The sequence below is a fragment of the Bos indicus x Bos taurus genome, chromosome 4 (assembly GCF_003369695.1).
Source record: "Bos indicus x Bos taurus breed Angus x Brahman F1 hybrid chromosome 4, Bos_hybrid_MaternalHap_v2.0, whole genome shotgun sequence".
Taxonomy (NCBI): Eukaryota; Metazoa; Chordata; class Mammalia; order Artiodactyla; family Bovidae; genus Bos; species Bos indicus x Bos taurus.
The window spans coordinates 58,967,194-58,994,925 of record NC_040079.1 but is presented as its reverse complement, the minus strand read 5'-3'; the positions used below and the strand labels follow the sequence as shown (position 1 = coordinate 58,994,925).

At 43.6% G+C, this 27,732-nt stretch overlaps 1 protein-coding gene across 1 annotated transcript in view; it reads left to right on the top strand.

Annotated features, from left to right (window-relative positions):
- AOAH (acyloxyacyl hydrolase) overlaps positions 1 to 27,732 on the top strand; it is a 188,208-nt gene that overhangs the window by 158,224 nt on the left and 2,252 nt on the right. The window contains exons 18-21 of the mRNA XM_027539535.1: positions 5,426 to 5,484; positions 5,569 to 5,628; positions 6,878 to 6,974; positions 13,760 to 13,836. Of these exons, the coding sequence (XP_027395336.1) occupies positions 5,426 to 5,484; positions 5,569 to 5,628; positions 6,878 to 6,974; positions 13,760 to 13,836 (293 nt within the window). The remainder of the gene's footprint in view (positions 1 to 5,425; positions 5,485 to 5,568; positions 5,629 to 6,877; positions 6,975 to 13,759; positions 13,837 to 27,732) is intronic.

Genomic DNA, 27,732 nt, shown 5'->3' with positions numbered 1-27,732 from the left:
TCTCCAGACCTCAGTGGTGAGCGGCCCCTGGTGGCCAGAATTCTAATGGCTTCTGTGCACCCTGAATCTTCCCTGGTAGCTCAGCTGACAAAGAATCCACCTGCAATGCAGGAGACCCTGGTTCAATTCCTGGGTTAGGAAGATCTGCTGGATAAAGGACAGGCTACCCATTCCAGTGTTCTTGGGATTCCCTGATGGTTCAGCTGGTAAAGAATCTGCCTGCAATGTGGGAGACCTGGGTTCAATCCCTGGGTTGGGAAGATCCCCTGGAGAAGGGAGAGGCTACCCACTCCAGTATTCTGGCCTGGAGAATTCCATGGGCTGTATAGTCCGTGGGGTCACAAAGAGTCAGACACAACTGAGCGACTTTCACTTTTACTTTCTGTGCACTCTAGTGACCAGTTGGGAGTTCTACAGAACACAGTCCTCCAGAAGCTTTGGTTCCTGCTTCTACATTCTTGGAGTTCTTGGCCCTGAAATGCTTTAAAGTTCCAGGAAATTTCTGATAGCATGTGTAGCATTCCAGATGCTGCTTTACAAAGATTGGGCAAGTAGTAGTAATTCACCTTGGGAAGAGCTGCCATTACTGATCCTTAAAACAATTCTGTAGGATAAATGTTTCTGTTCATTCCACTTGATTGATGAAAAAAACTAAGGCTCAGAAAGGTTGGGTAGCTTGCCAAATGTTGCACAGCTTATTGTATATGTAACCTGGGTGTAGCAGGGTTCTTTTTCTGTGTTTCAGGGAAGAATGTCCTTTCAAAAAATACTCATTGTATGCTATGTGCTGTTCAAGACACTGTGTAACCATCAGTGAACATTATAGTCAAAAATCTCAGCCAGCATAGGCTTAGGTTACAGTGGGATAAAGATTCCAAAAGTCAGAGAAGGCTGAGTGTTACTAGAGAAAATTAAACAAAGGGCAGATGGGAAGCGCTGGCCTCAGGCCTCTCAGAGAGGCATCTACAGGGAGAGGCCTGGGGACCATCATCTCAGCCCCATATCCACAGCACCTGTGCCAGTCTCTCATGGAAAGAGACTGTCCCTTCCCTGGTATTGCCAGGTCTGCCTCCTTAGACCAACCCTGGAGGTACAAGCAGTTTCTTGTGAGTCAGATGAGCAATTCAGAGGGGGGTGACCCGAAACTCCTTCCTTTGTGTCCTCCATAGTGGGTGGAGGCGAGAGCTTTCCCTTGCATCCGTAACATCCCTGTGTCTTTTCAGTCCTCTCATGTCCTCTTCCTGCTGCTGCTGCTAAGTTGCTTCAGTCGTGTCCGACTCTGTGCAACCCCATGCATGGCAGCCCACCAGGCTCCCCTGTCCCTGGGATTCTCCAGGCAAGAACACTGGAGTGGGTTGCCATTGCGTTCTCCATTGTGTGAAAGTGAAAAGTGAAAGTGAAGTCGCTCAGTCGCGTCAGACTCTTTGAGACCCCATGGACTGCAGCCTACCAGGCTCCTCCATCCATGGGATTTTCTAGGCAAGAGTACTGGAGTGGCTTGCCATTGCTTCTTCCTGCAGTTCCTGTTTAATCTAACCTCCCTACTACCTCCCTCAGCAAGTTCCACCCTTCCCCACACAAGAAAAGAGCAGAGACTCTCTAACCAGCTCTCAAAGGGCTCTGATCCCTTCACTGAGTTCCCCTTACTGGGGGACGATAGGAGATGTCCACATACCACACTCCCTACCAACGGACTAAAGTAATTTTCTTCTTCAGTTATGAAATATACTATGAATGTTATTGTTGTCTAAGAAAACATAGTTTAGCCTTTCATAAGGAAAGCATGTTCCACCTGTTCACATGGCTTCGACCACACCCTGAAGAAACGATCGTGTGATTACACAGTGAACTTTACTCCATTCTGGGCTGCCCTGGACATGTGAAGGACAACCACTTGGGCTGAGAATATCTCTTTGAGCCATTGGGGATGAAAATTTCAGTTCCCCTAACAGATATTTTCAGATTCCGTGGTGGCACAGATGGTAAAGAATTTGCCTGCAATGCAGGAGACCTGGGTTTGATCCCTGGGTTCGGAAGATCCCCTGGAGGACGGCATGGCAAGCCACTCTAGTAGTCTTACCTGGAGAATCCCCATGGATAGAGGAGCCTGGTAGGCTACAGTCCACTGGGTTCCAAAGAGTCGAACATGATTGAGTGACTAAGCATGGCACAACAGATGTTTTCAGATTCCTAGATTTCACCCACACTAAGAAATGCTTAGAGAAGGGAACTTGGAGGCAGGGGAAATGTGCTCCCAATTTACTCTCTCACACCACTAGGGACTTGACTTTGGGTTTTCTGACTTCAAATCCCATTCCTTTTCCATGAACTGAAGTTAGACTGCATACATAAGTTTTTTCAGATATGCCATGCAATTCCCTTGACTCAACCATAGTATTTACAAATGACTCTACATAATTTGGAAGAGAGCAAGGAGAGGAAAAAGGTGATTGATCAGGAACTCAATCACTTGGAGGATTCTCTCAGCCAGTGGTTCTCATCCAGGGACTACCCACCCAACCCCACCATATCACACTTGGAGATACAGGGTGCTACTGGCATCCAAGGGTTAGAATCCAAGGATGTTCCTAAACATCCTACAGTGCACAGGACAGCCCCTCCACAACCATGACTGTCAACAGTACCAAGGCTGAGAAACCCAGCCCTAGGCTTTGTCTTATCCTCAAACAGCCTCCCTCCAGCCGCTGATCTAGACTAGCATTTCACAGCACTAAAGCAAAAGGTGGAACAAGTGTGTTCTATATAAACAACCCTAGTTTGGTGCATTGGGGTGGGGGAGGGGGATCCAATTAGGGAGAAAGTTGAAACCACCTAAAATGTCTAATGTTTTTCAGTTATTATTCATATCTTAAATTATCCCTGCTGTCTGGTTGCCATGGGAAATAAGTGTTGAATTCCTCAAGAAGCATCAGGGTCCTTCCTAGACAGACTGGGGAAGGAGGTGGGATTTACCCAGCATCCTCCTTCCTCCTCTGGCAGGCTCCTAACTCACGTAAGACGACACGGTTGAGTAGGGGGCTGCTGCCTTCGCATTGTCTCCATTCTGTTTCTGCTCCACCTCCAATCTTTGGAGCACTATGACCCGGGAACCAGACTCAGGTGTTTGTCTATTGATTAAGACGAGATTCACCCTAACCTGGGCAAAGCAACCAAGCCCTGAGACTGACCCAGCATTAACCTGCTTCACTGCTGGTTCCTGTCTTGTGGGAACGAAGATCCAAAGATCTTAGACCAGACCCAGACACCCTAACCTTTAATAGGCAGAAATACCAGAGAGAAGGGAAACCAACCCATTACATCTCTCCTATTTATCTTCTAACTACAGTTAATATGCCCTTATCCCATCCACAGACCTACCTACTCACCTAAGAACTTCCTCTCCATCAACCTGATCCAATTAGACACAGAACCAGAATAGCCAGGACATAGAGGGGAAGGAAAAGGGACTAGGAGATGATCCAGAAGGAGGATATGCCTTGTAGTCTCATCCTAACGTTTGCTGGGACCTCGGCAGTAGCATAGCAAGAAGAGGGGAGTAAGCTGGGACGCAGAAAGACTATGGATCGGCTTAGCCCCCACAGGGGAGACAGCAGATGACTTCTCCAGCATCCAGGAGCAGGATAAACTCCAGTCCCTGTGGATATCAGTGAAGTCCAGTCTTTCAGAGGAGGAAGAAGATGGTGTAGAAATGTTTCTTGTGATCAGGCATGAGGTGCCACTTCCGGCAGGTTGAAGAGACTTCAGCCACCAGGCAGGGGAAAGACAGAGAGAGGCCACTGGGTGAGAGTCAGGGCCAAGCAGGCTGTCAGGGCCCCAGCCAAGCTCTCTAAGGTTTGTTACATGGCCCCAGTACCAACAAAGAAACAAGATGGCAGAGGAAAGGCTGGCACTCAGGGGCTGGGTCAGCAAGAGCCAAGGCCTCCCGGCAGTGGAGAGTTAAGGGTGGCGATGCAGGTTGGAGGTGTCAGTCATTGCAGCTGGGCTAGGCTGAGACAGGCAGGGACACACGCAGAAAAGAGGCAAATTGCAAAAGTACATGCACACACACACGCACGCACACACACAGACACACACACACACACAGGGAAAGCAGACTCAGTGACGGAGAGCGGGATCTTGGAGAAAGATGGGAGCTGAGAGCTCCATGTGGAGTCCATAAAATAAAAGTGAAGACAAGAGCCAGTGGCTTGGGATTCATCTAAAATGTGAAAACGCAGACACCTTCGGAGCACAGAGAAGGCCCCGCATGTCACTGTGACTTTAATGGCGATAATAAGCCTGCAGTTTTCCAGTCCTGGGATTCACTCACCCACACAGAGACATAATATATTTTTCCCCTACGACAAGAAAATTGAATCTATCTTTCAGTCTAACTGATCTGAGGTATAAGTGAAAAATAAGACTGTGTTCTATCACCTTCAATCTTTCTCTTCGCTCCGAGATAGGCCCTATTATTTTCCTTTATTTTTTCGGGCGTGAGAGAAGTGTTAATGGATAAGACATCAGTCATTCACCCCTGAAATGCCGGAGAGCCTGGATTTTGTGTCCCAGCTGCAGCATGAAAGTTGAATTGCCTCTGGGGTGAAGTAGGGGAGGGAGCGGGTGGGGAGCAGGGGATATGGTGGAAGGGCCAGGGGTGGGAGGTGTGAAGAGAAAATAAATTATGCCCCCAGATTCTGGATCTAGAGGTGATATTTGGAAAGACTCTGCATGAGCTTGCATTTGGTGCTTATCACTTTATTCTTATGTACTTCTTTAACTTGCTCCAAAAGCACCAAAAATAGAGCCTATCTATGAATGAGGGCTCATGTAAGAGAACTTGTGGGCCGTGAAGGGGTATAACATTAGCTGCTCCCATTCGATGGCTGCCCAAGCACTTGCGGAAACCTTCAGTTCACCAAACTATAAAATAGAGCATGATCAGACCTTCAGACACTCGATTGTCCTGTCATAATTGGAATATTTATTTAATTGGGTCAGACTTCAGTGTTTCATAGACACAAAAGGAGGATTTGGTCAACTACACCTTGCATGCTCCCTGGGCCCCATGTTTGATACCATTGCCGGGAGAAACCCGCTGCTCTGCCAAGTCCTTCATTAGTGGTGTTCTGGTCCATATGGTGCCCTGTATCCCTCTCCCTGGAGTCCTGCCCTAGCCCATGACAAGAGCTCAAGATGGGAGTGAACTCCTTAGGGCTTCTCCCCAACTCTGGGTCTCAATGTCTAGGGAGCTCAGAAAGAAGGAAAACCTAGGCTTCCTCAAGAGCAATACCAAGTGCAAAACCCGGGAAGATCCCTGGGGACCCCAGCCTCCTTCAAGGGAGGCAGGATCACCCATCAGGGTCCCTCGTTGGCTGCTGTATCTCTGAGTGCGTGCCACAGGCCAGATCCCTCTGTTTTCCAGGCCAGCTCAACAAGGACGTGACCTACGCGCACTTCTACTCCTTCCTCAACTGTCTCCAGGTGAGCTCACGCTGACTGCTTCCAAGGTCATGTTCCCACGACTCGCACCATTCTTCTGTATTCAAAGTGTTTTCCTGCTCTCAGGTCAGCCCCTGCCATGGCTGGATGTCTTCCAACAAGACGCTGCGGACTCTCACTTCAGAGGTAGGGCTGTTGTGGGTCCTTTGATCCCATCTTTGAGCATTCTCTCCCTGTGTTTGCTGCAGGACTTTCACTGGGGATGGGGTTTTGGCAGGGCAATGTCCTCCAAGGTGGTGAATTAAAAAAAAACAAATTCAAACTCTTGGATGCTTGAGGAGCCAAGAGAATGTGGGGTGCCCTGTCTCTCCACTCTGCCTCCCTGAGCCTGTCATCTTGCCAGTTTCTCTTTGTGTGCCTCTCTTGGATGCACATCACGCATGTACGCACACACAGAGATGTCTGTGAAAGCTTGTCCTAGACATATTTGTAGAATCAGAGAAGTGAGCAAGGTTAGGTAGACACAGAGCTGGAAGTCTCCCAAGGCAAGGGAGGACCAGATGCCCCAGAGCCTTCCTTTCTTCTCTGAAAAAGGTTCCCACATTTCTTTCACAGATGGTAAATAATCTCTTTGTAAGGAATTTATTTAAAAGTTTTTACAAGGGAAATATGTTTCAATTTTTTAAAACTTTGGAATGTAAAACAATACAAAAAACATTAACAAAAATCACTCAAAATCTCACCACCCAAAATTAATATGTATGTCTTTCCAGTATTACTTTCATATTTTGGGGACTTTGCCTGCATAGTATCAGAACACATGTATTGTTTTATACCTTCTAATGTTCATAATTCTTCCTCTACATCGTTATTTTGTAATCATTTTAGAATACAGAGTGCATGAATATATCATGGTTTATATCATCCCTTGGTGTTGGATATATGAGTTGTTTCTAATTTTCCACTATGATATATGGCATTGTGATGAACCTTTTTATATATAAAAATGTATGTCTTTGTGTGGCATGTCTATTTTCTTAAGATAAATTCCTAGAAAATTATTAGGTCAAAGAGTACACCAGATCTGATCCATATCACCAAACCGTTCTCTAGAAAGGTTAAACAAATTGACATTCTCAATCACATATCCCATGGCAATACTCTTTATTATCACAATTGTTCATCTTTTCCTTGACAATACCATGGGGAGAAAATGGTATCTTATTACTTTAATTTGCACTGATTTGGTTCCTAATGAATTTTAACAGTTGGCCATTTGTGCATGAACAGAATTTAATATGCAGAGCTGCTCTCTGCTGATGACTTGCAGTGGGGGTGGGAGTGGGAACTATTGATTTCTTTATTCTGCCTGAATTATCTCCCTAAAGCCCAAGTCTAGGTTTCATGAAATTCTCCCTGTTTCCTTTGTATTCAGAGAGCAGAACAACTCTCCAAAACGCTGAAAAAAATTGCAACCAGCCAGAAATTTACAAACTTCGACCTTTTCTACTTAGATTTCGACTTCCAAGAAAGTAAGTTTTGCTTGGTTTAGGTATTGACACAAGACAAAAGCAGCAGTCACCATTTAGAGCCTGCCTGGGCAAGGTGTTTGTTTACAAGCAAACAGGCAGTAGCAGGGACACGGTCACTGTTGCCCATCCTGACACATTAATAGCTCTGAGTATTGGAAGAAATAAAGTATGATACTCTTTCTGGAAAGGTGGAAGCTTAGCATCGCTTCCTTATTTCACCATTATTTTAGAATCCCTGCAGCAATAGAGCCAGTGACCAGTCGGAAACGGCTCTGGGCTGGGAGCCAACAGGTCAGTGAAATCATCTTACTTATTCTTGACAGTTTAGTAATGCCCTGCTTATGAATGGGCTAAGGATGTGAGAGGCCTGAGGGATAAGCCCATGTCTCTTCTCATGGGCACTGGATTCCCTAAGGACTCAAAGCAAGGCAGACTCCCAGCCCCCTCACATGATGAAACAAATCAGAGTCTCCAAGGGAGGGACTTCAGATGCCTATGGTAAAATGGACAAACCATATGCCAGCTTTCGGGAAAAAACATTGCTGCTGCTTTTCTAGCACTCTCTCCAAACACTGGGGTCACTGATAAGCGGTCACAAGAAAGCAAGCATGATTACTGGATTTATCCTTTACATCTTGACTCTGAAAAATTATTATCTATTGACTTTAATCCTTCCAGTCCCATTTTCATTTCTAAGTAATTGTTATACAAGACAAAAGCCTCTGTTGTTTGACTGCCAGCTGAGATGATGCTAACGAAAAGCTTTGCAGTATGTGCAAAGGATGGACGATTTCTCATAAGGAGTTTATCATCTCTATCTCCCCACCTCCAGCTCCCCCAGCCCAAGCATCTGGGATGAAGCAGATGGCCATCATGAATTATCAAATGTTGCATTAGCTGACACGTTTTGCATTGTAGACTCTAGTACTTCAATTCTGAACATCTTTTCAACAAGACTGATCTCTCTTAACTAGATTTCCTGCCTAGGTGATACGTATTTCCCTCATGGGGAGAGACATTTTGATAAATAACCTCTCATTAAAATGCAGAGTTGAAGCCTCATTAATGAATTCCTGGTGAAAACAAATGTACCACTAAGTAGTCTTTGATCATCACCAACCCTGAATGTAGATAAAGGTTTTAAAAATATAATAATGCCTAGCTTTCACTAGAGACTTTCTCATTTCCACAGTGATCTCTAGCTCTGTCATTTGTTATCTTTGGGACTGTTGGAAAGTCCCTGAACATTTTCAAACTCTCCTTTCCAGACCTGGAAACAGAGACACTGTATCTACACAACAAGTCTTTGTGATGATTGCGTGAAACAATGTATAATCCTCCTAAATGCCATGCCTGGAACATAATCAGCACCTAGGAAAGAGCACCATTCTCTCATACCCTGGCCACTTAATACACAGTTCGGAATGAACGGGATCCATACAGCAAATGCAGAGCCCGAGGCCCCACTCCTAATTAGGACCTGCCTAATCAGAGTCTGTCTGCATCTGGACATAATCCACAGATGTTCCGTACACACATTAAAACTTAATCAGTGGGGATCCGATAATGCTCCAAGATTAAGAACTTAGTCACTTAATCATCATATTTTTACTAAGCCCTCCTATGTGCTGTACAGGTGCTGGGAATATAGTTAACAAAACAGAACAGTCCTTCTCTTCATGAAAGATAGAGAAAAGAGCTTCCTCCCAGACCCCATCCTTACCAGCATTCCACATGCTTGGAAGCAGAGGTTCCTCAGCACATTCTTATCCTCAGAGCAGCAATAAATGCAATTTAAAAGTTTCAGTTAAACTGAACATGCCACATCAACATGGTGATTGACCATCTTACTGAGAAACCTCCTAGGTATCTCTCCTTGTTTGTCAGTTCTCATCAGTAGTTCAAGGAATTTCCTGAAATTTTTGAATTTCCTGGTATTGAAGGGCCAGTTTTGGTACAGGGATTTCTTTGCCTTCTCCATATGAGGTTAGTCTCCACTAGAGAAGACGCAGTGGGAGGGAGAGGGGAGACAGAGGAAATGGTACCCTGGGATCTGCCTCTGAAAACATCTGATTCAGCATCCCACATTTAATAGCTACGTGCACTTCTGAAAGAGCTGGAATCTCTATCTACTTTTCAGGACGTCTGTGGTGACGTCTTCACCGATGCCCAGTGTTAGACTACTCCAAAAAGAATGCCTACCTTGAGACTAGCATTTTTACAGGGCAGGCAGAAGGCGCATCCACTCCCAGATCCATCTCCATGCATAGCCTCCAACACACACACTTAGTCGTGTCCAACTCTTTGTGACCCGGTGGACTGTAGCCCACCAGGCTCCTCTGTCCATGGAGTTTTCCAGGCAAGAATACTGGAATAGGTTTCCATGCCCTCCTCCAGGGGAATCTTCCCAATCTAGGGATCAAACTCACATCTCTTGTGTCTCCTGCCTTGGCAGGTAGTTTCTTTACCACTGCACCTCCTGGGAAACTCTATGGAGTCATTTACTAAATCTGCAGTCTCAGTAGTCACGTGAAAATCTCTGCTCTCATTGCTATACTGCATTTGAGCATCACAAATATTACTTTCATATGTAATTCACAATTTTACACCCTGAGGCAGAGCAAATGACTGTTGAGGGTCCCTGTCCCTCAAGGGTAGACATGAGACCTGTCTGTTCTCCACTCTGACAGCCTCAGTCCAGCTCCAAAAGATGATTGCTCACCTTAAAGACTTTTTCTGTCTCTCGCTGACTCATCCTCCAACTGGTTATGAGCTAAACAGAGGCAGTAATTTTTTTCTCCCTTCAGGAAATGCCAGCCTGAGCAGGTGATGTCCTTTTTCTTCATCTCTACCACACCTCCCAAATGGGGGAAGGAAAATGCCACTTGACTGACAAGGCCATTTTTTCACTGACACTTTAAATATTCCACCAGCTTCCCTCAGCTTCTAAGACAACTCAATTAGAATAAACCTGGTTCCCCCACGTGTGTTTGTAAAATGACCAATAGCCATGAAATCTGACCAGAACTCAGATTTTTCTTTAAGTATCTGCTAATATTGCTGTTCATCAAGGAGCTAGCAAATGTTCTATGAGTCTTCTCCTGTGATTTCTATTGCATCTCTGAAAAACTGGTTATTAGCAAAGTTTTGACTTTACCAATAAAGAAAATACAGTAGGTACCATATCCCAAGAGATCGTTCATGCTGATTCAAGAGCTTTAAATCAGCTGTTCCAAAGAAAAAAATGGAATTCGTATACCTATTTTTAATTATGGTCCCAGGTAGGAAGGAAACTGACCAATTTACCATGATACCCTGCTTGGACATCCCACGCCAAAATCAGTCAGGAAGAAATAGAGACTACTGTCTACAATTGTATTTATTCTAAAGAGCAAAATTTCATCCTGAGATAAACAAACTAAAAAGGATCATTCTATCTAACTCTGTCTGGTCATAACACAGGTGAAACCTTAAACTCTTGCCTGTGAGTTACTGACTCTTCCTGTAAGTGTTGTAATTCTGATGTCTACAGATATTTAGTGACTGGTAACCCTCAAAGATAGAATCATCATGTGAGAAAATGATCCTACATTATGAGATCAAGCCTCCAAGGGAGTAGAAGGAATGACCATTCCTTTTCATTTAAAAAACAGTCATTAATTCTGATGACTGAATTTGTTCCATGAAGTATAATATCCATCACCACCTCTCCCTTCCTCTAAGGGAAATAGTTTTTCATTTAGTAGTTAGTAATGCACATAAAATTCAAATCAAAATGGAAACAGTCTAGACTAACTTTAAGCTTGGTTAAGGCTAGCGTTTAATCACACTAGAGAAACATAGTTATAAGAAGTCTGGTATTTATAATATGGGGCTCTCAGTAAACATTTCTCTCCAGGAACACCATCTTGGCTTAAACTTATAGGCTCAAATTTGTTTCACTTATGGGCTCAAATTTGCTTTCCACTGTGGATTTTCCAGCTTTCTAGATTACTGTAATTCCTTTCCGAATGTTCTCTTAGCCAGTAAAGGCACAAGTTTAGATTGAATTTGTTGATGAACCTTCTCTGCAAACAAGGAGAGCCAGAAAATACTGTAAGGAACTTCATGCCCCTGCTGGATCAGAGGATGTGTGGGTGGTCCAGGTCAGACCCATGCCTTGCTGTCCATCTTATTAATACAATCCTCATGTCTTATTCATCCAACTCTATAGCTTCTCATCAGGCTTTCTGAGGTCTTCATTGGGCTTGCTTTCCATGGTCTAACATGGACTGGGAATTACTTAACACTGGATAGAGATTCTTTCTCTCTTTCTTTTCTTTTTCACACTTGTTCAGCATAAGGGAAACCAAACTGAAAATAAAGGGAGAAGCAAGAGAAAGGGTGGAAAAGCTCATTGAGAACTTGGGTGAGGTGAGAGAGCACAAGTAGCATAGAAGCGAGGTCACCTCTCCTGGGATAGATAATCTGGGAGGCTGATGTCTTAACCTGGGCTGGACCTTTCTGCATCATTATTGATTTTTGTTTTAGAAACTCTTGGGACTGCAAGACAGGGATAAGGCTGATCATACAGAAGAGCAAAAAGTATGGAGTGGGCTCAGTAATGGGTGACACTGACTTTGAAGAAACCTTTCCAAATGCCTGGTGCTCCATTAAGGGTAATTGGTTGGATAGTCAGATTGACAGTGACTCAGAGAATCAGTGTAAAATTCTAAAGTAGAAAAACAGGACCCCCCAAAAAAGTGAGTAGGAAACTGGCCCATCATCTCCTGGTCAATCAAAGGGGAGAAGGAACAGCCTGAGCCAAACACTGGGAGCTCACAGCAGGTAAGACAGATGAGCAGAGCTGGGCGGGAGCAGCACTATGCACCCAGGAGGCCAGCACAGCCCACAGGTGCTTCAGCTTCAGGGCCAGAGGTTAAGGTGCAGCAGCCGGAGTTTAACATGAAACAGAAAATCTGATTCCAAGGTCATGCCTGAAAAACAGAACAGCCAGGCAGACTGAAGCTGGAGCCAGGCAAGCTTGCCCAAGGCTCTGTCTTTCACAGGGTCCCTGTGGCCAACTGCAAGAAACTGTTGAGGTCTGCAAGCTGGTTCAGCAGAATAAGTCTTCATAAGGGTTAGTGTGGTTTCAGCATCATTGCAACTCTAAGCTTCCTATCAGAAGATCAGATATATGCTACTCCTTCAGAGAGATACATCATTTACCAGCATGAAGCAGTCTCCCTCAGGACCACATGTGGAGGACACAGTGGACAATGTCATTGATTTGAGTGTCACAACAAATGCAAAGGCCATTTTCCAATAGCTGTTTCTTCTAGAACACTCCAATAAAACCCAGTAAAACACAAAGTATAAGAGAGTGGCTCAGTGGTGGCCATTCAGGCAGGGAAAAAGCCAACAGGAACTGGTAATCCAGCGTAAGACTCCAAACCACCAGCAGGGATTGTCTCCTGTGCTGTGAGAAGGGCAGCAGTATTTGCAGCCCCTCTGGGGATGAGATGGCTGGATGGCATCACTGACTCGATGGACGTGAGTCTGAGTGAACTCCAGGAGTTGGTGATGGACAGGGAGGCCTGGCGTGCTGCGATTCATGGGGTCGCAAAGAGTCGGACATGACTGAGCGACTGATCTGATCTGATCTGATCTGGGGACAGGGATTGGACTGCAAGTATAAATGGCCTGGCGTGATATTAGAACTAATTACAAAAGCAGCATAGTATTGATTCAGCTCCAGGGAAGTCCAGCTTCTTTTGTCCAGTCAGAGCCCCTAATAGAATTTTCATTCTTCCCTTGGGGCAAAGGGAGATAAAAAGTGGGGGGTGGGGCAAGAGGGCACAGATCCCTGCCCTTGAGTTTTTGCGGAGTGAGGAGGGAAGATGGAGTAGGAAATGGCAACCCACTCCAGTATTCTTGCCTGGACAATCCCCATGGACAGAGGAGCCTGATGGGCTACAGTCCACAGGGTTGCAAAGAGCCAGACACAACCAGTGATTGAACACATACGCACGAGGAGGGAGGAACTGGGGGAATCACAGCTGTGCCCACTCCCTTCTCAGGACACCAGGGAAGTGAGGACATGGTGGGCTACTCTAGTAACGGTAGGTCTCACAATTTTCTCTCTGGAGGTTTTCTGGGGATTTGAAATTTCCTTGAGAAATCCTTATTGACAATATGATATTACAATGTAGAGTTCATTGTGCTATTGCCTTGGGGCAACTGACATTCCTGGGTTTCACCCCTGTTGAAGAACAGTTTTATTGCTGCTCATCATTTTAAGGCTCATAGTGTTTTCTCTGTAGCTATGCTCTACATGTGATGTTGAGATCATTTTATGTAATTATATTTCTGAGAACTATGTGAGTTTTAATGATGATGGCTTGATATATGCAGGCAGTGTCTGGAAATGGCAACCCATGAAAGGAAAGGTTAGTTTAATAGTTTTCTCTTGTTTCTGAAATTCTGTTCTGGTCACTGAGAAATGAGATGGACTTAAATCAATGTTGAATATTTTACAGCTCACCCTTCCCTCCCACCCCCCTTACTCTACAAACCACATTCATCCAACACTATCACATGTTTTTCTTCTTGAGTTAAAGGGGGAAACTGATACAATGGAAATATCACTTCTGTTTAGAAAACCCCCATCCTGAAACAATGACTCAGAGGCAGATGTGGCTGGGTAAACATCAGCCCAGGAGGAGCATCCTTCACAGCCCTTATTCTGGGTGTTGACCACTGCTCAGAAAAGCATGTCTCTAATTCTGTGTGTGTCTGCCTTGCAGTCACGGAGGAGTGGCAAAGGAGAGGTGGGCAGCCTTGGCAGCTCATCGAACCTGTGGATGGATTTCACCCTAATGAGGTAAGAGCAGTCACATGATGGTTGCTAAAAGTTGTTATTTTTTCATTATATGCATCCATATGTTCATTTTTATCCTGTTTTATTCCAGAAAGAGTTTGAAGTGATATACATATATGTGTAAGATAGAAGATAAACATAAATTAAATTAATTTAATATTCATTTTAAAGAATAAAGTAAAAATCAGAGTAAAAGGAAAATGAGATAGAAATGATACCTGGATTCCTGACTTAATGTTTACAATTCATGATTTGTCCCAGAAATTCCTAAGGTACTCCCTGCAAGGACCCACAGAATCAACTCCAGGCTTTCCAAGAGGCTGATGCAAAGAGAGGCATAAACCATGGCCTTCAAAAGATAAAAAAAAAAATAAATTAAGTACTCAGAAAAAAAAATCAGAAGGATTCCTGGAAATTAGAGAAATTTCTGTGAGAAATTTCTTCTACAGATCATTCTAGAAAATGAGAATTGTATGAGAGGAGAACAATGTCCTTGGCAATATCCTGCTGTAAAAGCTGTTTCCCATCTAGGATTCCAAGGGACAATTCTGGAAAGTAGTTCTGCTCTGGTCTCTTCACAGAGCAAGGGGAGCTGGAAGGTTGGATGCTGTCCCCTCCTGTCTTCATTCTGTCCATTATCCTGGCTGTAGCCAGGGAAGTTCCTCTTTTATCTGTTCTATATACTGGACTTCCTTATAATATCTCTTTATACAGAAAATAGGAAAAGAACCGGGGGCGGGGCTATCTCGGCCACTTGTTACATTTTGGTCAGTCAGGCCACAGGGAGGCCTGATCATCGCTGCAGAAGCTTGAAGAGAACCACGTTCTCCTTCCCTCGAGTTCTAGGTCCCATGAGTACCCATGGGCAGGGTTAAGAGTTATCTCAAAAGAAAAGGAAGACCGCTTTTCCACCATCAGATGATGGACAGTGGAGTCCCATAGATGCTGGGTAAATTTTAAAGTGAATATTAAACGCCCATGTGTTAAATAGCAACAACCCAAAAAATCTAAGTAATGCACTTCAGAATATCTAAGTTTCCTGTGTATCGCTTGGATATGTTGATCCAGAGAATTATTGACTAGAAGCTGCTTAAATATTAGAGTTTGCCCCCTCCCCTCAATGATGTCTGATTTTAGAATAGTTCACGTGGAGACCTGCTTTCTGGCAGTAATGAGGTAGTAGTTCTTATCGTTCTTTGTACATCACAGAATTTTACCCTCTGACTCTACCAAGAACAGGGACGAGAGGAGATGGTCGGATGGGGAGTAATGAGGAACAAACTAAAAAGAAGAGGGTCAAAGACAGCTTTGTTGTATCCCTTGGGACATATCTGTCTGATCTATCAAAAGAGTATTGTGTCCCTGCCTCTTAAAATAGCATTAGGGTTCAAGTTCTGTCAGATTGGGGCTCTTTCTTGCACTCAGACGGTTTCACCAATAACTAATTGTTGTGAACAGAGTCAAAAGCTGAAAATCAGTGTGTGCTATAATCTTCAGTCGTTCCTGAGAAATTCGTTCACATGCTGGGAGTGGGTGATGGAGTGGGCCACAGTGGGCGGAGCTATGACTAAAGTGGATGACAATGGAGAGATATGCCTAAAGCCTGCCTACTTAGCCTGTATGTTGAGCTGAACAGTCTAGATGGCGAATTGCCACCCAAGAATGTGTACTGAGTGCCTATCCGGTATCAAATACAGTGAGAAGTCAAGGATGAACAAAAAACTACCCCTGCCGGTTAAGGAGATTATAGGATAGAGTGGGAGAATGAGAAGTAAACAGATAATTAAATGTAAAGTAGTCAATGCCTCTAATTTACAAGCACAGATGCTAAGGGAGCATTATGGGAGATGGGATGGAGCAAAGGGGTACGAGAAAAACTTTTGGATGAGGGAACTCAGAATTAAGACTATGGACTTGTCAAGTGACAGGAAGAGGGAAGGGGCTGCAGAAAGTATTTTGAGCCAAAGAAAGTGCAAAGGCAAGGACCTGAATACAAAAGAAAGCACAGCACATTGGAGGAAGTAAAAGTGCTTCAGTGTGGCTGAGACACAGAACACGAGAGTGGAGCGGAGAGAGAAGGATGAAGAGAGAGATTTAGGGACAGATCACATAGGGTCTGTATGGGATTTGACCTTTCAGCTATGGAAGTGGAGACATTGAAGGTTTTTTCAGCAAGAAGGAAAAATACCCAGACTTAGGGCTTCCCTCATGGCTCAAACAGTAAAGAATCTGCCTGCAATGTGGAAGACCTGGGTTCAGTCCCTGGATCGGGAAGATCCCCTGGAGAAGGGCATGACAGTCCGCTCCAGTATTCTTGCCTGGAGAATCCCATGGACAGAGGAGCCTGGCAGGCTACAGTCCATGGGGTCACGCAAAGAATCAGACATGACTAAGCGACTAACACTTTCACTTCTTTCACTTTGTGCTCTAAAAAGATACCTGAGGTGGTGGCGTGGAGAATGGTTTGGTCCAGAGGGAGGGAGACCTGTTTGGAGGACACTTTTGTGTGGGAGAGTGTGGTAGCCTGAACAGAGGTAGTGAGAGTGGGAGAGAGAAAGCCTCTATTGGAGTGATTCAGACCGTTAAATCAACAAAACATGGTTGTTTATTGGATGTGAAGGTGAAAGAGAAAGAGATGCTAAGCATGACGCTTCTTTTGTGAGTTGGGAAATTGGATAGATGAGCAGCAGGACATTGCCTGCTGAGATCAAGAACAGCTTTAGGGGGATAGGGTGGTTTGAGGAGGTGTTAGTAAAAGTTGCATTTAAAGATCCTATAGAATGTCTCTGCAGCAAGCTCAGGAAGGGATCCGAGCTGTAGATACAGATGTGAGCAGCATCAGGACAGGGTTGTGACTTGAAGCCTTCAAGGCAGCCTCCGAATGTCCCTATATACTTTCCTCCCAATGGCGTGCCCTATAGCAGAAGGCATGTGAATGGATTCTTCTACACCATGGGGAAGCTAGAGGAGTCTACCCCTTTCCCATCTTGAAAGAGCTAGTTGGTCAAAGCTGAGTCACAGGACCTCATGTTGATGGCACAGACATAATGCCAACCAAAAGAGTAGACACGAACCTTTGTCCAGTGCCCCTCACCATTTCCTGTACCTCTGAGCAAGACAGTTGCTACTGGCCCCTCACCACCAAGAGGGGAGCAGGCTTTATTTTATTGGCCTATTTCTTTCTAAAACCATGGTGGAGAAGCAGAGGGGGACAGTGTATAATCACTATTGATTCAACTGTTCCAATTTTCTCAGAGAGACAAGTGTAATTAAGTATAAACATGGATTTTGTTTAAAAGTTCAAATTTATGATAGATATTAATTTTTGAGCCAGATTGTATTCACCATCTAAGTGAAAGTAAGCAAATATAGAAAAATCCTGATATACTAACAATCACTTTATTTTTTATCTCATTCCCAAAATGTAGAACAGAATTTTAAGAAATACCTTCTTCATTTTAAGGGGGTAATGGGACTAGAAGAATATAATGCCAGACCTGCTGATTGAATGGATTTCATGAGTAGGAAGGAGATGACTCACAAAATTAGACACCTGGATGAAGAGAGGTGAAAATACCAAGTCAAGGAACTCAGAAAAAGGAAAAGATTCGGTTCAGTTCACTTCAGTCCCTTGTCATGTCCAACTCTTTGTGATCACATGGACCACAGCAGCCAGGCCTCCCTGTCCATCACCAACTCCTAGAGTCCACCCAAACTCATGTCAATCCAGTCAGTGATGCCATCCAACCATCTCATCCTCTGTTGTCCCCTTCTCCTCCTGCCCTCAATCTTTTCTAGCATCAGGGTCTCTTCAAATGAGTCAGCTCTTCTCATCAGGTGGCCAAAGTACTGAAGTTTCAGCTTCAACATCAGTCCTTCCAATGAACACCCAGGACTGATCTCCTCTAGGATGGACTGGTTGGATCTCTTCGCAGTCCAAGGACTCTCAAGAGTCTTCTCCAGCACCACAGTTCAAAAGCATCAATTCTTCGGTGGTCAGCTTTCTTTATAATCCAACTCTCACATCCATACATGACTACTGGAAAAACCATAGCCTTGACTAGATGGACCTTTGTTGGAAAAGTAATGTCTCTGCTTTTTAATATGCTATCTAGTTTGGTCATAACTTTCCTTCCAAGGAGTATGTATCTTTTAATTTCATGGCTTCAGTCACCATCTGCAGTGATTTTGGAGCCCCCAAAATAAAGTCATCCACTGTTTCCACTGTTTCCCCATCTATTTGCCATGAAGTGATGGGACCAGATGCCATGATCTTAGTTTTCTGAATGTTGAGCTTTAAGCCAACTTTTTCACTCTCCTCTTTCACTTTCATCAAGAGGGTCTTTAGCTCCTCTTCACTTTCTGCCATGAGAGTGGTGTCATCTACATATCTGAGGTTATTGATATTTCTCCTGGCAATCTTGATTCCAGCTTGTGCTTCTTCCAGCCCAGTGTTTCTCATGATGTACTCTGCATAGAAGTTAAATAAACAGGGTGACAATATACAGCCTTGACATACTCCTTTCCTGATTTGGAACCAGTCTGTTGTTCCATGTCCAGTTCTAACTGTTGCTTCCTGACCTGCATACAGGTTTCTCAAGAGGCAGGTCAGATGTTCTGGTATTCCCATCTCTTTCAGAATTTTCCACAGTTTATTGTAATCCACACAGTCAAAGGCTTTGGCATAGTCAATAAAGCAGAAATAGATGTTTTTCTGGAACTCTCTTGCTTTTTCAATGACCCAGCGGATGTTGGCAATTTGATCTCTGGTTCATCTGCCTTTTCTAAAGCCAGCTTGAACATCTGGAAGTTCACGGTTCACATATTGCTGAAGCCTGGCTTGGAGAATTTTGAGCATTACTTTACTAGCATGTGAGATGAGAGCAATTGTGCGGTAGTTTGAGCATTCTTTGGCATTGCCTTTCTTTGGGATTGGAATGAAAACTTACCTTTTCCAGTTCTGTGGCCACTGCTGAGTTTTCCAAATTTGCTGGCATATTGAGTGCAGCACTTTCACAGCATCCTCTTCCAGGATTTGAAATAGCTCAACCGGAATTCCATCACCTCCACTAGCTTTGTTCATAGTGATGCTTTCTAAGGCCCACTTGACTTCACATTCCAGGATGTCTGGCTCTAGGTGAGTGTGAGTGATCAACCATCATGATTATCTAGTCATGAAGATCTTTTTTGTACAGTTCTTCTGTGTATTCTTGCCACCTCTTCTTAATATCTTCTGCTTCTGTTAGGTCCATACCATTTCTTTACTTTATTGAGCACATCTTTGCATGAAATGTTCCCTTGGTATCTCTAATTTTCTTGAAGAGATCTCTAGTCTTTCCCATTCTATTGTTTTCCTCTATTTCTTTGCACTGATCACGGAGAAAGGCTTTTTTATCTTTCTTTGCTATTCTTTGGAACTCTGCATTCAGATGCTTATACCTTTCCTTCTCTCCTTTGCTTTTCACTTCTTTTCACAGCTATTTGTAAGGCCTCCTCAGACAGCTATTTTGCTTTTTTGCATTTGTTTTTCTTGGGGATGGTTTGGATCCCTGTCTCCTGTACAATGTCACGAACCTCCGTCCATAGTTCATCAGGCACTCTGTCTATCAGATCTAGTCCCTTAAATCTATTTCTCACTTCCACTGTATAATCATAAGGAATTTGATTTAAGTCATACCTGAATGGTCTAGTGGTTTTCCCCATTTTCTTCAATTTAAATCTGAAATTGGCAATAAGGAGTTCATGATCTGAGCCACAGTCAGCTCCCAGTCTTGTCTTTGCTGAGTGTATAGAGCTTTTCCATCTTTGGCTGCAAAGAATATAATTAATCTGATTTCAGTGTTGGCCATTTGGTGATGTCCATGAGTAGAGTCTTCTCTTGTGTTGTTGAAAGAGGGTGTTTGCTATGACCAGTGCATTCTCTTGGCAAAACTCTATTAGTCTTTGCCCTGCTTCTTTCTGTACTCCAAGGCCAAATTCACCTGTTACTTCAGATGTTTCTTGACTTCCTACTTTTGCATACCAATCCCCTATAATGAAAAGGACATCTTTTTTGGGTATTAGTTCTAAAGGTCATGTAGATCTTCATAGAATCGTTCAACTTCAGGCTCTTCAGCATTACTGGTCACGGCATAGAGTTGGATTACCATGATATTGAATGGTTTGCCTTGGAAATGAACAGAGACCATTCTGTCGTTTTTGAGATTGCAACCAAGTACTGCATTTCAGACTCTTTTGTTGACTATGGTGGCTACTGCATTTCTTCTAAGGGATTCCTGCCCACAATAGTAGATATAATGGTCACCTGAGTTAAATTCACCCATTCCAGTCCATTTTAGTTTGCTGATTCCTAGAATGTTGATGTTCACTCTTGCAATCTCCTATTTGACCACTTCCAATTTGCCTTGATTCATGGACCTAACATTCCAGGTTCCTATGCAATATTGCTTTTTTACAGCATTGGACCTTGCTTCTATCACCAGTCATATCCACAACTGGGTGTTGTTTTTGCTTTGGCTCCATCCCTTCATTCTTTCTAAAGTTATATCTCCACTGATCTCCAGTAGCATATTAGGCACCTACCCACCTGGTGAGTTCATCTTTCAGTGTACTATTTTTTTGCCTTTTCATACTGTTCATGGGGTTCTCAATGAAAGAATACTGGAGTAGTTTGCCATTCCTTTCTCCAGTGGACCACATTTTGTCAGGAGAAGATTGGAACATTCTAAATTTGGGGTACCTGCCCTATATCCAGTCACTAGATCAAGTTTATGAGTTCTAATCTCAGGAGAGGGGTCTGGCCTGGAGACACAGATTTGGGAATCACCTGCTTCTAGGTGAGAGTTAGAGACACTGGCAGGGATGAGGTTGGCCCATGGGATCAAATTATGAAGAGAAATAAAGATCAAACAGGATTAAGATTGAGAAGGTATTTTAGTTGTCTACTGTTGCATACCAAATGATTTTAAAACCATGCACATTACTTATCTGACAGTTTCTGTGGCCAGCAACATGGGTTAACTGGGTATCCTGCTCCACTGTCTCTCCCAGGTTGCCATCAAGTTGTCTTCCAGGGCTGGGTATCATTTGAAAGCTTAACTTGGATCTGCCTCCAAGTTCACATGCAGAATTTAGTTCCTTGAGGCTTGTGGAACTAAAATGTTGCTAGCAACAGTTCCTAGCTGGCTGTTGCTCAGAGGCCACCTGAGTGACCTGTTTCATCAGTGAGGACAAAACGGCAACAGAGAGTATCTGCCAGCAAAACAGAAGTCACAATGGTACACAACCTAATCTCAGAGTAACGTTCCATCACCTTTGCCATATCCCGGAAGTTAAAAGCAAATGTCAAGTTCCACCACACTCAAAGGAGAGGGATTACACAGGTGTGACTGTCATGAATCCGGAACTATTGGCCCTCCCAGCAGGACCCACTGGAAAGAAGATCTGGGAGATCACTAGATGCCTCCGGAGACAGCTGATGTAGCAGAGAGTTGGGAATAGCTGTCAAACTACTGACAAAATGCAAAGAAAGTTTGTCCTAGAAAAGAAACATCATGGTAAAGACCCAAGACCCAGATTGGTGACCTGTGGAAGGTGCAGCAATTCTATATGTTCAACGTCTACCTTTTAAAATCTTCGCAAAGTTAAATATCTGAAAAGGCACTCAAAACATCTCTGAGTCTAAAATCAGACAATAGTAAACAGGAAATGTTGAAAGAATCACAAACATATTAAGTCCAGTTTTCTTGGCTATGCTGAGACTCTCTAGTTAAACATTCCTGACACCTTCTGCCTTTAGAAACTCCATCCAACAAAGTCTCTGCAAAACAGCCTCATCTCTTATCATGCAAGGAGCAACTCAAACCAACCTTTTCAAACTCTCCCTGCAGGCAGTGAATCTTCCATGATATCAACTCCCTCTTCTTTCTTGAGCCCTGACTCATTTACACTGCTGGAAGCAAACATCTATATATATAATCAGTAGGGTGGCTTTAAATAAGTTTAATAGCCTCTAGATCTTTATTTGTCTCAACACGTAAGTCCCTGGGACCCCAGGTCCATGGCAGACTTGTGGAGTCCCTCAAAGAAGGCATCTCTGCTGGCAGTGGGGAAAGAGAAGAGAAAGGGCCTTCTGGGCCAGGAAACCCTCAAATAGTGGTCATTTAGGCTGGTCACCCAGGTATGAAGGACCGTGTTTGTTCAGTTTGCTTTATACACCAGCTGGCAGCAGTGGTTTGAGTGGTGGCACACTGAATCAGCACAGACGGGCTGGAGCTGGAAACTTACATTTTTCCTTAAATGTTTTAAAACACATCTTATACCACTATCACATTGTAAGCTTACAAATTTAAAATTAATTGGGAACAAAAGCAACCAGGTCCAATAGATTGTGTTTCTGAGCAGATTAAGAGGCCAGAGAAATAAAACCATGCCTTCCCTGTGGTGAGGGCTTCCTTGCAGGCGTTTAAAATCAATCTTACCAAGATAGACTGGATGTGTTCTTCCTGCAGAAAAAATAAATTCAGAGATTTTTCACTTTGGTCTGGTAGAACCCCAGTGTTAAATTTAGCAATTTAAAAGGTTGCTCATAAATTGTTGGTGAAGTCTATATAATCTTTCTCTGAATTGCAAGAATTTATTCTTTAAAAATATTACAAAAAGGAAACAACAAAATTCTGTAAAGCAATTATTCTTCAATTTAAAAATAAGTTAATTAAATAAATATATATATATATAGCAAAAAGGTAGTTACTGTTTAGGGTTTGTTTTTATGGTTGTCTTACTAAAGAGTTCCATTTTTGTAACAAAGTATATTGCCTTTCTTTGGGATTGGAATGAAAACTGACCTTTTCCAGTCCTGTGGCCACTGCTGAGTTTTCCAAATTTGCTGGCATATTGAGTGCAGCACTTTCACAGTGTCCTCTTTCAGGATTTGAAATAGCTCAACTGGAATTCTGTCACCTCCACTAGCTTTGTTCGTCGTGATGCTTTCTAAGGCCCACTTGACTTCACATTCCAGGATGTCTGGCTCTAGGTCAGTGATCACACCATCGTGATTATCTGGGTCGTGAAGATCTTTTTTGTACAGTTCTGTATATTCTTGCCACCTCTTCTTAATATCTTCTGCTCTGTTAGATCCATACCATTTCTGTCCTTTATCGAGCCAATCTTTGCATGAAATGTTCCCTTGGTATCTCTAATTTTCTTGAAGAGATCTCTAGTCTTTCCCATTCTGTTGTTTTCCTCTATTTCTTTGCATTGATCGCTGAGGAAGGCTTTCTTATATCTTCTTGCTATTCTTTGGAACTCTGCATTCAGATGCTTGTATCTTTCCTTTTCTCCTTTGCTTTTCACTTCTCTTCTTTTCACAGCTATTTGTAAGGCCTCCCCAGACAGCCATTTTGCTTTTTTGCATTTCTTTTCCATGGAGATGGTTTTGATGCCTGTCTCCTGTACAATGTCACGAACCTCATTCCATAGTTCATCAGGCACTCTACCTATCAGATCTAGGCCCTTAAATCTATTTCTCACTTCCACTGTATAATCATAAGTGATTTGATTTAGGTCATACCTGAATGGTCTAGTGGTTTTCCCTACTTTCTTCAATTTAAGTCTGAATTTGGGAATAAGGAGTTCATGATCTGAGCCACAGTCAGCTCCTGGTATTGTTTTTGTTGACTGTATAGAGCTTCTCCATCTTTGGCTGCAAAGAATATAATCAATCTGATTTTGGTGTTGACCATCTGGTGATGTCATGGAAAAAGCAAGAGAGTTCCAGGAAAACATCTATTTCTGCTTTATTGACTATGCCAAAGCCTTTGACTGTGTGGATCACAATAAACTGTGGAAAATTCTGAAAGAGATGGGAATACCAGACCACCTGACCTGCCTCTTGAGAAATCTGTATGCAGATCAGGAAGCAACAGTTAGAACTGGACATGGAACAACAGACTGGTTCCAAACAGGAAAAGGAGCATGTCAAGGCTGTGTATTGTCACCCTGCTTATTTAACTTATATGCAGAGTACATCATGAGAAATGCTGGACTGGAAGAAACACAAGCTGGAATCAAGATTGCCAGGAGAAATATCAATAACCTCAGATATGCAGATGACACCACCCTTATGGCAGAAAGTGAAGAGGAACTAAAAAGCCTCTTGATGAAAGTGAAAGTGGAGAGTGAAAAAGTTGGCTTAAAGCTCAACATTCAGAAAACGAAGATCATGGCATCCGGTCCCATCACTTTATGGCAAATAGATGGGGAAACAGTGGAAACAGTGTCAGACTTTATTTTTCTGGGCTCCAAAATTGCTGCAGATGCTGACTGCAGCCATGAAATTAAAAGACGCTTACTCCTTGGAAGGAAAGTTATGACCAACCTAGATAGCATATTCAAAAGCAGAGACATTACTTTGCCAACAAAGGTCCGTCTAGTCAAGGCTATGGTTTTTCCTGTGGTCATGTATGGATGTGAGAGTTGGACTGTGAAGAGGGCTGAGCACCGAAGAATTGATGCTTTTGAACTGTGGTGTTGGAGAAGACTCTTGAGAGTCCCTTGGACTGCAAGGAGATCCAACCAGTCCATTCTGAAGGATATCAGCCTTGGGATTTCTTTGGAAGGAATGATGCTAAAGCTGAAACTCCAGTACTTTGGCCACCTCATGCAAAGAGTTGACTCATTGGAAAAGACTCTGATGCTAGGAGGGATTAGGGGCAGGAGGAGAAGGGGACGACAGAGGATGAGATGGCTGGATGGCCTCACTGACTCGATGGACGTGAGTCTGAGTGAACTCCGGGAGTTGGTGATGGACAGGGAGGCCTGGCGTGCTGCAATTCATGGGGTCGCAAAGAGTTGGACACGACTGAGTGACTGAACTGAACTGAAAAAAGTATATACAAATATCTTCTGAAGTGGGAGTGTGGAGGAATCTCAGATGATGTCCAGCTATGAGCACTGCTGGGCTTCTATCATGTCTGCATATGTGAGCAGATCATGAGCATGTGGGCTGAATCTGGCATGGTGTATTTGCCTGGAGGACCAGTACTGCCTGGGAAGAACTCATCATAAGTACAAATATGGTTAGGCAAAGAAATGTGGCTCAATTTTAACTTGTCATCAGAAGGGAGAGCAATTCTAAAATCACATGGTGACTGTCATCAAGGACTGAATCAAGAAACAGCACCAAGTCCCCACCCTCCAACTCCCCTCTCCATGGACTCATGCCCAAATCCTAGAGAGAGCAAAGGCTGCAAGTAAAAACTGAAAAAGCTGCTCACTAAAATACATAAAACAATGGGAGGTTAAGTTACCCTGCTTGGTCACCCCTTCTGTGAGAGTTTCAAAGAGGAAACTTTGCAGTGGGAAACTTTGCAAACTTTTCAAAGAGGAAACAGCCATCACATGGTTTTGCTACCATGAAGGCTTCTGCAGCAGGCAGATGAGTGGGTGACAGTGCCCCACCTAAGCACTGGGGCTGCAGGGCGGCCTGCAGACCGGCACCAGTGCCCATCTGATATGGACTTACCCAGAGTAAGGGCTGCACTGCTAGAACTGAGTGGCACCTGGACAAGAGCAGCACCACTCTTGTGGCAACCGTCTGGACTCTGCAGCTGGGGCCCTGCGAGAGCACAGGCAGCTGAGTCACTGCCGAGGAAGAGACAAGGAAGAGCCTGACCCTGTTCACCACAATATTCCACTTACCCAGGACCCTATGTCCCCTAGCTTTCCGCTGGACCAGTTTCATTCCGTGCACGTGTCTAGCAGGGGTAGTGAATGAGGCAGCCTGTGAACCCACCCTGGGCTGCAGATGTTGTACGCACCGGCAGCAGGAAATTGTCTCTACCCGACCTGAGGACAGATGTTAGGGAAATGTGTGGCAAGAATCTCTATTGGTGAAATAAATTAGCTTACATTTATCTGATGGAGTATAGTGCCATGAATAAAAACGATAGAGATCTATTTTCAGTGACATGGAAATAGGTTTGTAATATAGAACGAATTAATAAAAGCAGATTAAAGATTGGTGGGATGATTACTCAACTGAATGCATTTGTCAATACTCATGGAACTGTTTACCAAAAAGAGTTAATTTTACTGTGTGTAAATTATTCCTCAAAAAGGACAGATTATAAAATATTTACAGAGGGATCCAGTGTATGTATGTGTGTGTGGCTCAGAAAGGCTCAATGCTAACAGTGACTCTATTCAACTAAGACGTGTTGTATCCTGTTTTTCTTTTTGTTTAACTGTCTTTTAAATTTTTTCTCAACTGTATAGGTATTGCCTTAATATTTTAAATTGTGAATAGGGAAGCACAAAAGATATTTGTGCTTAAGGACCAGCTCATCCAGGGTAATAAGGATAGCTGAGCCTTGTGCTGAGCAGTGTATCATGGGAGTTACCAGAGAAGGTTGGTTTTAAGAAGCTCATAGTAGGTGCTCAGTACACGTTTCTCAGACCAATGAATAATTATAGTGGGTCATTTTATCACAAATTTCTAGTTTAGTAATAATGATGCCATTCTCATTTTAGATCCAAAATATCAGCAGTGCACACTCATGAATATTTTAATCTCCATTAGAGTGACAGCCAACTAATTGCTTTCAAACCAAACAGCTACCCATACTCAAATCTGAGTTCTTTCCTTTTAACTTTCCTCTGCTTATCCTCATCCCCATCTCCTCCCTTATTAATTCAGACCGGGAAATAAATGACCACAGATACCTTGGTACCACATAATTATTAGGAAGACTGCTTAGGTATATCAAGGTAAAATGCAAAAACCAAAAAATAAGAACTCGTAATTTTCCACAGACTTAGAAGGAGGCTACTATGTTGAGAAGTGGCAGGAAAAACAGTCTGAAACCAGTCCTCTCTTTTGAAAAAACACTGACTGATTTAGTGTGTGAGAGATGATCAGATCGTCCAGTAAACCTGCTGGCCTGACAGCCTCTTTAGGTCTGAGTGTGTGTGTGTGTGTGGTTCATGTTGTATGTGATAGTGGCAGTTGGGGTGTGTATGTGTTAGACACCACACAGAAATAATCCAGGTTACATTGGTGGATGGATGGAATTTGGGATCCACCTCAGAAGGCTCAGAATGTATTAAAATACCAAGGATGTTTAATATCTCGACTCAACCAGTTCTAGTTTTTTTCTAAGTGCTAAAATCTTATGCAAAGTTTAGACCCAGATAAGTCATCAGATCATTCACTCATTTTGCAAACGAGAGAATTTCAGCCCAGAGAGTAGAAGAGGGCTTTGCACATCCACAGGGAGCTGGCAGCACTGCTTATTGGCAAGATGAACAGGATGTGCCCTTTGAAGACAATGTCCATGTGCTTCTGAATAAGTCAGGGACATCACTGAGCATCCGCGCTGAACAATATGTTCCCCTCTGAAGCCTTCAGCAATCACATTCCTCTATTCATTCAGCTTTAACCACCCCCTACCCAACCCCAGGGAAATGTAGCCATCTGGGGCCTGAAGGCTTGTCCAAGCCCCATTTGCTAAATGAAGGCATTATCTGCAGAGAAAGACTCCTCATCAAAGACATGTTAATGACAGGCCAGAGGACTGAACACCAAGAATGGATCCTGGTGACATTGTGAATAAAGGGACATACAACAATGGAACCAGGGAGTGGGCACTGGGCTGGGAGAGCCAGGGACAGACCTGTGAGTTAAGCCTGTACGTTCCTCACCCTGGCACTCCAGCCACACTCTTCATGCCCACAGCCCTGCCAGGGCACCCATTCAGCCTCATGTCCCAGGCATCCCTGGGTCCCCACCCATGGGCCATTCTCTTCTGTACCTCTGAGCTTTGGTGTGTGCTGCATCCTCTATCATGTATATTACTTCCCTCTTGATCCATCTGGTGAATTCCTCCTTGAAAATTCAGC